This window comes from Raphanus sativus, chromosome 2 (genome assembly GCF_000801105.2).
Source record: "Raphanus sativus cultivar WK10039 chromosome 2, ASM80110v3, whole genome shotgun sequence".
NCBI classification, from domain to species: domain Eukaryota; kingdom Viridiplantae; phylum Streptophyta; class Magnoliopsida; order Brassicales; family Brassicaceae; genus Raphanus; species Raphanus sativus.
Window position 1 is genome coordinate 14,397,135 of NC_079512.1, and position 10,473 is coordinate 14,407,607.

The following is a 10,473-nucleotide window of genomic DNA, read 5'->3' on the forward strand; positions in this document are numbered from 1 at the left end:
AAGATATTATAGTCAAATAAATACATGAAAAATAAATAAAATTTTCAATAATACAAATTAATTATAAAGTATTCTTAGTCAATCAAACATATATCAGTTTTTATTACTTAATAAATTTATGTAATCATCTAAGAAAATAGTTAGATATATAAAAAAATATTTCTATTCCTTTGAAAGCATATATTTTGTATTTTTTAAAATTATGTTTTAAAAGAAATAATATTTCTTTTTCTAATATCAAGATCATCTGTGTGAATTTTGTTTTATGAAATCCCATTATATATATAATTACTTGAGATTTCAGCTTATGTTATATATATTACTTGAAATTTATAAGCTGGTGGCTTCAAATATATGAGAAGATTTGACGGAACTTCTCAAATGTTGTTTGACCCCAAATCTTCTCAACTGAAATTCATAGGTATGTTTTTCTTAAATAGAATATCTTATTTTTACATAGGGAAAAAGACTGTTCAATAATCACTAAAAAGGATCATAACTAAAAGGGCTTATTATACATAAGAGAGGACTCATACAGTGTGCTGGCCTCATACTGTATAATTTTACATACACATACATCCATGTTTTATTTGTCATATATAGTATATATTTCTTTGACATCTATATATATATATATATATATATATTGATTTAGTTTTTAACGATTTGATTTAGTTATCCTCCATTGTTATCACCTCCAGGTCCGTAGTTGTTGAAATCTTGTCTGGGGATGTAATGGTGATTCTCGACACTGCTGCTGGGGTGCTCTATTTTCTCAGTTAAATCTTCTTCTTTCCCTGTCATCTCTCGAGATATTTTCTCCTTTTCTTGACTATTTTCTCGTGGAATGGAAGTCCTCGCATCCGAACAAGAGCATGCAATTATCATAACCACCATGATAGCAACTAAAATAAGCTTAAGTTTTACGTTCATCTCTGTGATATATTATGATCTGCAGAAGAAAAACATAGGTTTAGAAATTAATAGTCCTCTAGATAAAGTATATTGACATGAAACGAGTGCAACTTACCTCTCCAAGCTTCGCTCGATAGGTGTAGTTAAATACCTTTCAGACGACGAATATGGAGCGTTTTTATATATATGCATGAAGATTAGGGTTTCCTGTCATAGTGGGTTGACTATTTAGGATATTTTATAAAGATATGATTTGAGTTGGATGTGACGGTCGTAGTGGTGAGGCCATCACAAGTGGGAGAGGCCTTTCATTTGGGAATTCTCAATATATTGTTGTAATTGTTTTTTGAGAAATTGGACTCAGTAACACAAAAAAAAAACATAATTCACTATATATAACTAAAATCTCACATTTTCTTCTCTTTTCTCTTCCTATCTCTCTCTTCTCTCTCTCTAAAAATCTAATTTCTCTTCTTCTTTTTTTGCTATTCCTAAATAAGCCCTTGTTTTTTCTTAAGAAGGAAAGGATTGGGATGGCTAAAATGATGATATTCTTGACAAATGGGTGTCTATTATTGTCACTATAAATAGGGAAAATCCACATTACTTCGTGGATTAGCTAGCTGAATATCAAATGGTTCCCACGAGTAATTATTGTTGTTTTCACTATTCTTTTCACGCAATGTCATTATATATTAGTTTTTTCATAATGTAGTTTTTAACAATATTTGGATTTAACTCTTCACCAAAACTTGCTTTTTAAATTATGCTATTATTAATCTAATAAATAATATTTTTTCAATAAGTAATATGTTAATTATAAAAATATATCATGTAATTAATAATATACTAATTTTTAAAAAGATATATTTTCAAACTATGAAACAAAAGGAGCACATTTTTTTTCTTAACACACACGAATAACCAAAAAAAATTGAGTTGGAATTTGAGATTCACTGCAAATTGAGTCATGATAGGGTTTGCTGGAGATTTTGTTTGGTTGATAATCATAGTAAATCAAAGGCGAACCGTTTGGCCGGAGGTAGTGAAACTTCAACATTCGTGATTGTGAACCGATACTTCAAGTTAATATGTTGTTGGGCGCTTAATTACTGGAAATGCCTTAGCTGACGAGGCATGGTACTCTCCGGTGGGAACCTAGCCATTTGGCAAGACCATCTCCAATGTACCATTTTATTATTTTCTTCACCATAGAATATTTCAATAATAGAAATGGATTCTAGCTAGTCTAGTGATATTCTATTTTATTTTATAATGAAAATAGAGTGATGAATAAAATAAATAAATTATGCTATTTATAGAATAACTTCATTTTGTATTCCATTATAAAGTAAAAATAAAGTAAATTAAAGTATTTTATTTTAAAGTATATATTAAAATGAAAAATAGAATAAGACTGGGGATGATTTAGTACAAGTGACCGATTATAAAAAAAAAAAAAAAAAAGTGACCGATTATTCTTCAAAAGGCTCTTGACGGGTCAAACCATAAGAAAAAGACCATGTGAGTAGTCACAGGACAATAAAGTCTGAGAGAGAAAATAGGAGGGTAGAGTTTCGTGTCCCAAGTTCAGTATCCTTTTAGGTGGTCTTATAAAAGATTTGTTTTTTTTTCTGGAAACGGGTCTTATAAAAGATGAACGTGGTCTTTTTGTTATGGCGGTGACTTATGGCGGAGTTTTAAGGATCAAATGAGCACAAAATATTTCGGATTGCATGTATGTAAAAAGAGCTTCTCAGTTTTGCATAATGAGATGAAAGGTTTATTTTGGACAGTCTTATATATGAGAGACATAAAGATAACTTTAGTACGGTTTGAGATGAATTATTCGAAATTAGTGGACTTGACTATAAACCCGATGAATTGACCATTTTTTGCGATATAGATCGAGATGTTCCAGAGGTTACAAGAAGATTTCGAGGATATGAGCTTGTCTCATATTCTTTGAAGTCGGAATAGTCGGACATACGCGTTTGCAAAAAATGCAAGAATTAGAAACTATATTTTTTTTTATATAGATCACATCCGGACAGATGGAAATGTTCTTTAGAGAATAGTCTTGTTTTTTTCTTTTCACTTGATTTAACCTAAATGGATAGACGAAAAAATGATGAATGTGGTAATTTATTGTAGTAGAACCCGCCGGCCATAAACGTTGGTTAAAGATAAATAAGTAGGAATCAAAATACAGTGACTTAATTTTTAATTTTAGAACGTTAAATTCGATTTATTACGGAGTAAAGATAATTTTAGCATTGGAAACTTCCTTCCACTACTAAAAGTTGGAATCAAAATGATAATCCATATGAGATTAGTTAAATTGTAAAGTTGGATAAATTAGCGATTTTTAGCTGTTTTTTATTATCAGTGGGTGACAAGTTACATTATTTATATCAGTACTATTACTATCATGTTACATTTATTTAACATTTGCGCACAAAAAAAAAACTATTCCTATCATGCTGTAAAAGTGTCACTCTGTCATCATTTCAGGTTCTTATTTTAGTTTGGGGAAAATTAGTAGAGAAAATCGCCAAAACATAACAAAAATTTAGATGATTGTCCTAGGGTATAAACCATCATTTAGTTGTTTCTTTAGTATAATTTTTTTCATAATTTCAAAAACAAACTTTGATTAATCTAATTTAACGCATTAACCTAATAAATTTTATTTAAAAAATAATTAAAAACATTTTAAAAAGGGAAAACAAAAATAAAACTTAAATAAAGTTTTTAATAAAAATAAAATTCGTAAAATTTATAAAATAAAAATAGTTTAAATATTGTTTTAATAAAAAACATTAAATAAAATTAATAAAAAACGTTTACATATTTTTATTTTTTGAAAAGTTTAAAACGTTTTTGATAAAACTTTAATAAAATAAAATTTTTAAGCTTTATAAAAATAAAACTTTACAAAAAGTTTCTAATAAAAACTTTAAACAAACTTTATACAAAATATTTTACAAAGTTTTTTTTATAAAAAGTAAACTTTTAATTTTATCAAACTCTTTAATAAAAATAAGTCTTTTAATTTTTTTTTTGATAAAAGTTTAATAAAAGTAAACTTTGTAACCTTAATAAAAATAAAAAATAAAACTTTACAAAAGGTTTTTAGTAAAAAACTTCAAATAAGCTTTATAAAAACGCTTACAAAGTCTTTTTTATAAAAAGCTTAAAATGTTTGTAAATTTTTTAGTTTTATTAAACTTAAAAAAATAGAACAAGAGTTGAAAATCACAAGATAAACTATGGAGATATCATAAATTTATGAAGAAAAAATGCAAAATCATTTTTTCACAAGTAAAATCGACTATAACACGTTTTAGGAAGTTAGAATATTTTAGGAGATTTTTAGAATATTTTTTTAACTGAAATTTTATTAATTTTCGCAAAAAAATCAGGTATTCTTATCCGTAGAAGACGCCATCTAAAAGTTTAGAAGAATGATAAAAATCTTGAATACTCTTTCTACTTTGAGTAGACGTAAAAGTACATTGTAGAAAACACATACCCCGAAATTTAGAATATTTTATAAAAGTAAAAAATGCATTCAGTAAGAAAGTGGATACATTTACGATTAGTAGAATGTGCATTCTTTTTATTTAGAAATTTAGTAAATAATAGAATGGACGTTCTAAAAGAAATAGATGAACATGTTTGTTTTAGAAATCGTCTTCTACTATACTATTTTTCGTAAAAAAACATATTTTACTTTTAGCAGAACGTATTTAAAAGTTTTTGTTAATCAAGTTTTTGAACAAAACAAAATTACCAACTTGTGTATATGGGTGTTTTATTAATTTTTTATATTTTTAATAATTTCTTGATTCAAAAAATTATTTATTTAATTAGTTTTCAGAAATACAAAGAATAAAAACAAGAAAAAATTGACAAAAATAGTTTTATACCAAAAGGACAACAACCTAGGTTTTTTGTTATCTTTTGGAAATTTCCCCAAATTAATATGGTTGTTACACCAAAATAAAAATTAAAATTAATATAGTTGTATGATTCATTAAACTTCATAATGTTCGTCCAACCTTCGAATAAAAATTGCACAATTCGACTAAATTCCAAAATCATTAGAACGCCTGAAATCTTAACATTTAGAAAGTCTACCATGGTGTTACAAGAAAAAAGGCATTTTAAAGAGTTCAGAAACTACAAGGTTAAGGGATTTAGAAAGTAACATTTTTTTGTCTACCATGGTGTTGCAATAAAAAAAAAAAGTCTACCATGGAAGACATTTTAAAGAGAGTTTCACAAAACAAAAAAAAAGCATTTTAAAGAGTCCAGAAACTACAAGGTTAAGGGATTGTATTCATTGACAAAAAAATGGATTGTATTCAATCTAAAATTTGCGGTGATTTGATTTTTAATGAAGTTTTAGATAATTTTAATAAATTGCAGAGATTTAAGTGATTTTTGTTAAACAAATGTAGAATATCACCTAAAACCATGAAATTTGAATTTAATTTTTTAACTAAGAAACTTCATCCAAATATTCTAAAAGTCACTTGAAAACTTAAAATTCTATAAGTCAAAATATTTTTAATAACAGTAGATTTTAGAGTATTCTATAAAATGCCAAGTTTAATAATACTAGATTTTAAATAAATTTTAAAAATTCATATTTAAATAAGAGTAGATTTATCATTTTGATACAAATCACCTAAAACTTGAATACACTTCCCTATGTCTAAGTCTAGATACCAAGTGGAACATCGAAATTCAGATAGAGTATGTCAAGTACCAGTTTTTGGCCCAGATACAACGGTTTTGCAAGCTCGTTCTTATGAAAATTAAATCTTTCTATATTAAGACATTTATTTTGGAAAATTATTTTAGGTTGCCTACTAGTTAGAAAAACTCTCAATATTTAAAGGATAAAATATGATACACACAGTAAGAGATGTGGAGTAGAAAAGGAAAAGATTAACCATATTTTTCTAAATGTCTCCTGACTATTCAAGAATGGGTTCTCTCAAAAATCTCCAGGAATCTAATTACTTTTCCAATGAAATCAGATAACATGAACGTGGGCTATTTTTTTGGGGAACTGCATCACAAAATTTTCTTTACTTTTATGGTATATTTGGAAATGATGCAATGAAAATGTTTTTAAAAGTATTGATAAAGATCTAAAGATATTTTACAGTTGGCAAAGTAGAAGCGATTTTAAGTATGAGGCACAACTGGTAATGATGCACAATGTTACACAAACAACAGCCCACAAATTGGGGATAATGAAACACATAGAACACAATGCCGAATGGGACGATGGTGTTTTACATACGGATATTAGAAAGATAAGGACATATGCTTAAGAATTGGTTGGTATAGTATATTAAAAGAATTTGAAAGATTGATGGGAGAAAAAAGTACAAAAGGTTGCCTCTCATCCTTACATGCAAAAAATAAACCTTTTATTAGGACAATAGAAAATATGAAAAATTTTGGATAATTTTATGTCACTTTTGCAATATATTGTTTTCAGCTAGTGAAGAAAGTCTCATAATCTGAAAAGTTTTTTGCTTTACAACTTGCTTAGAATAAATAGAAAAACTGAAATAAAATTAGAAAAAAACTTTTGAGATAAAACATGTACCTAAAACTCAAAGCACAAAGATGGATAATCTTGCATATAGTGCGAAAATCAACCACCTTACTTTATCCATAGATATACGAATTACAAAAGTCTCTATTTTGGTTAGCAGGGTCGTACTGGAGCCTGTTTATAATAATGATCGAGAAATTATATCCATAGGTGATGTTTTATTGACTTGCAGGTGCTTGACAACGATTATAAATATCTACAAGGTTTTTTTCCTTTTCCAAAACAAAGTTCAGCTAAGCATGCATAACAATACAACTGCATACTAATGAATGTAATGACCGTTTCATCTTCTGTTGGTGATATACCATGAATTTGACCTAGTTTTAGTCATGGTATATTAATGTTTTAGGATATATTATATTTATTTTGGAGTCTATTGCACATTTATAGGTTCATTAGCTAATGAAAAAAAAAATAATGATTTTGGAGCATTTTAGAGTTCACACCCGAGAGGACCGTATCGACCATTTGAGGTCGACAAGGAGAGACGCGCGTCGATCGATACACTCCCAATGTAATCGATCGATACTTAACCGTAGAAGCCCGGATTTGGTCACAGCCGACTTGAAGCCCAAGACACCATCTATTTACCAAACTGCCTCTGACAAGTTTTAACATAATTCTATAGTATTTATGTCTTGCCTATGTGTTTTGGCACATACACGGTTTTTACAAAAGTTTTCTAAAAGACATAGTTTCTTTGTTTTTGGTGAGAGAGAGTGTTATCAAATTGAGAGCAATTTTGAACACCTTTTATATTCTATTATATGGAAATTTTTATGATTATGTTTATGTTTTGCTTCGCTATTGATATCATTCAAATTACCCTAAAAAGTGAATTACTCTTTCAAATAAGAGGTTCAGATGCAGTAATTAGGGATCGAATCCACAAGGACTCTAGGATTACTTCGAGGCTTTATTAAATAGAATTAAAAATAGACTTAAGGTTTTATATGTTTTAAAGCAGTAAATATTAATGTGAACAAGGGAATTGTTCAGTAAATGAAGTGAAGGTTGTTTCTAAATGAGGAGGATAGCTAGATTCAGGTATTTCTCAGGTATGAATTTATGCAGTTTGAAAGTGACAATAGGGCCTTAGTCCATGAACTCAATCAATTGGTATGACCAGTAGGGTCTCCTTTACTAGATCCCAGATCTCAACTGTCGTTTGTTGATCTCGAAAAAGAGTCGATCGATACGACTTTCGTCTTAATCGATCGATACACCTTTCATACAATCGATCGCTACAACGATGGTTGTGCCGATCGATGGTAATTCTAGCAAGCATTATCGATTTGGTTGAACACGTTCTCTAATGATCTAGACCACCTTTCGCATGAGTCTAGTCAGTTAGATCACTATAGTTTATTTCAGGGCATTGAGAGTATACAGTTGGTTATCTCTTCAATCCTAAGATCTAGATTTAAGGGTGATCAATCCTAAATCTAGTATTAAGAACAACTAAGTGAAAGAACTAATTTAACAACCCTAATAAACATCACAATCTCATCACATGATTCATCCTTATGAGAAACTTAAATCTAACAATTAGGTTTACTCAGACATATTCATGAGAGACAAGATCATGATTGTTTGAATAAAACTTAATATGAAATAAGGAACACAAAGAGTAATGAGTAAGATAAAAAGGGAGTTCAAGATCTTCTCTGTTTTGCAGTCTCAGATCTATCTCTCCAACTCTAACTCTTCTCCTAAGGTAGCCAAATTGCTTCTCTTCTCCAATAGATCTCTAGGAAAGTCTGCCTCTAAAATGATACAAAACCCTAGTATATAAAGCCTAACAGGCGGCCATGGTCTAATTGTGTAAATAGCAAACTTTGTGATTCTTGAAAATCTTCTAAATCGTAATCCATCGAATGGTTAAATATCGATCGACACTCTTCCATCACTGTCGATCGATTGTAAGTGACTCTAATCGCCCGATCTCGCATGATTCCTATCGGTCGATTCTTCATTCGTGAAAATACTCCAAAAATGCCTTAAAAGTATTGCTTTGTTCAATTAAGTACCTGTGCCTGAAAATACTCTAAAATACTTTGAAAACGAAGTAAGTATGATTGAAAACTCTTATATACCATGGCTAAAAATGGATGAAATTCATGGTATATCAACTCCCCCAGACTTACTCTTTTGCTTGTCCTCAAGCAGAACAATCAGTAGTCTCTCCGAAGGAGGTTTGAAAGCAACATGACTCTTATTTTTGAAAGCTTAAAAATTTTCACTTCCTTGTCATACGAATCTAAACGGTCTCAACCACAAATGCACATTTATACCTTATCCTAGTCTAGCAACCAAATTCATCTACCCAACAACTTAGTAGATCTTGTCTAAAATTCTCCTTTACTAACCTCATTTCTTAGCATAAAATTAAAGTGCGTGCTTTACCTTGGGGATATCGATCAAAAGACACATGGATTCAACTCAAACAAGTTTCCTGAGCAGGTAGTCTTTTCCAATTCTTTTCTCCTCCAATCTCTCTTCTCTGGATCTCTTATTAGTTTCAATTTCAACAGGTTTCGATTCCACATAGGCATCTAGTCCATCTCATTGACATTTGCATTGTAACTCATACATTTTTTTTTTGGCAAAGTGTAGCGAATAATGGGGTCGCAGGAATCACTCCTACCCCTCGTTTCCACAATGTGTGATCATCCTTGAGATTTAGAATACTGGGGTCGCAGGAGACACTCATACCCCTCTGCCTCTCAAGAAATCATTTCAATCTTTTCTTTATAAACTTAGATCTTTGAGATGCCGAAGAGAGAAAAGGAAGGGAGCCAGAATTGCACAGACTTGTACCTTTTCAGTCTTGTAGGAGGGTTCCGATCCGATGTATACCAAGCCCCAAGACAAGCTAAACTAGTCAGTATTAGGTTGGAGGCTAGCTTCGGTTCCTCTAAACAATCTGGGAAAGTGTGGCTAACTGACATGTTGATCCACTTTGGTATCTCTAGTGCAATCTGTGGTAAATAAGTCTAGAGTAACGCCAAAGAACGGTTTAGAAAATCATAAATATATTTTTTTTTTCTTTTTGACTCGAAAAACGATTTTAACTTTTGGAAAATAGAATTGAAAATAGGTTGGTTTATATGATAAAAATAGATGATGATTGATAAATGTTAGTGACATTCTCCCCCAGACTTAAAGTACACCGTCTCGGTGTAATAATAAGAGGGAAAAATAAAAATATGAAAAGTTAGAAATGGAGATAATGAAGCAAAGTGGCGTACCTTTCTGTCTTTCCTGTCGATCGATGTACCATAGACGGTATCGATCGACAGTATCAGACAGAATGTGTGATAATGTGTTAGCACGGGACTCACTCACTCGTCTAGCTTGACTCTCAAGTTAGCTCTGTTGTCAGTCCAAACACAAAGAAAAATAAACAAACGAAATAGTTCAAAAGCATAAAACATAGATAAGTTTAAAAACATAAATCCTGCAAATCCGAAACATAAGCATAAAAAGTCTGAAAGATAAAGAGAAAAGGTAAGAAGGCTAGTCGGTGGCCTCCTCGCCCTCCTCCTGCTGGTACTGGTGAGATGGTCCTGGGTCTAATGCTCTGACACTCCTCCTGCTCGCACATGGTGGTCGCGTGACTCGAGCCCAGATGGCTCGTAGGGCACTCATGACCGTCCTCTGAAAGTCTGCCTCAGGCATCAGGACGTCTGGTAGGTCTGGGAAGTCAGGAAGGGGAGCTGCGGGAGTTGCCTGCGATCCTCCAACACCACGCTCCATCGGGTCCTGGCGAGACTCGGTGGTGAGCTCCAATAGGAACTCGTCGTCGGGCCTGAACCGGATCCTGTCGACCTGATGGTCGAAGTCAGTGAGGGATGCGTGCGGGAGCTGAAACATACGGAAGCGGCGGTCAATCCTGAAAAACCAGAGAAGGCTCT

General features: G+C 31.1%; 1 protein-coding gene across 1 annotated transcript; it reads right to left on the reverse strand.

Annotated features, from left to right (window-relative positions):
* Positions 1-496: 496 nt before the first annotated feature.
* On the reverse strand, positions 497-1,172 carry LOC108840499 (uncharacterized). Its single transcript, XM_018613325.2, has 2 exons — positions 1,031-1,172; positions 497-952 (listed from the first exon to the last, which is right to left on the reverse strand). Exon 2 carries the CDS (start codon positions 931-933, stop codon positions 676-678), a length of 258 nt encoding a protein of 85 aa, XP_018468827.1. The 5' UTR covers positions 934-952; positions 1,031-1,172; the 3' UTR covers positions 497-675.
* Positions 1,173-10,473: the final 9,301 nt, after the last annotated feature.

What these genes read in the sequence shown, in the direction of transcription:
- LOC108840499 (XM_018613325.2), bottom strand. Translation starts at nt 933, where the DNA reads ATGAACGTAAAACTTAAGCTTATTTTAGTTGCTATCATGGTGGTTATG.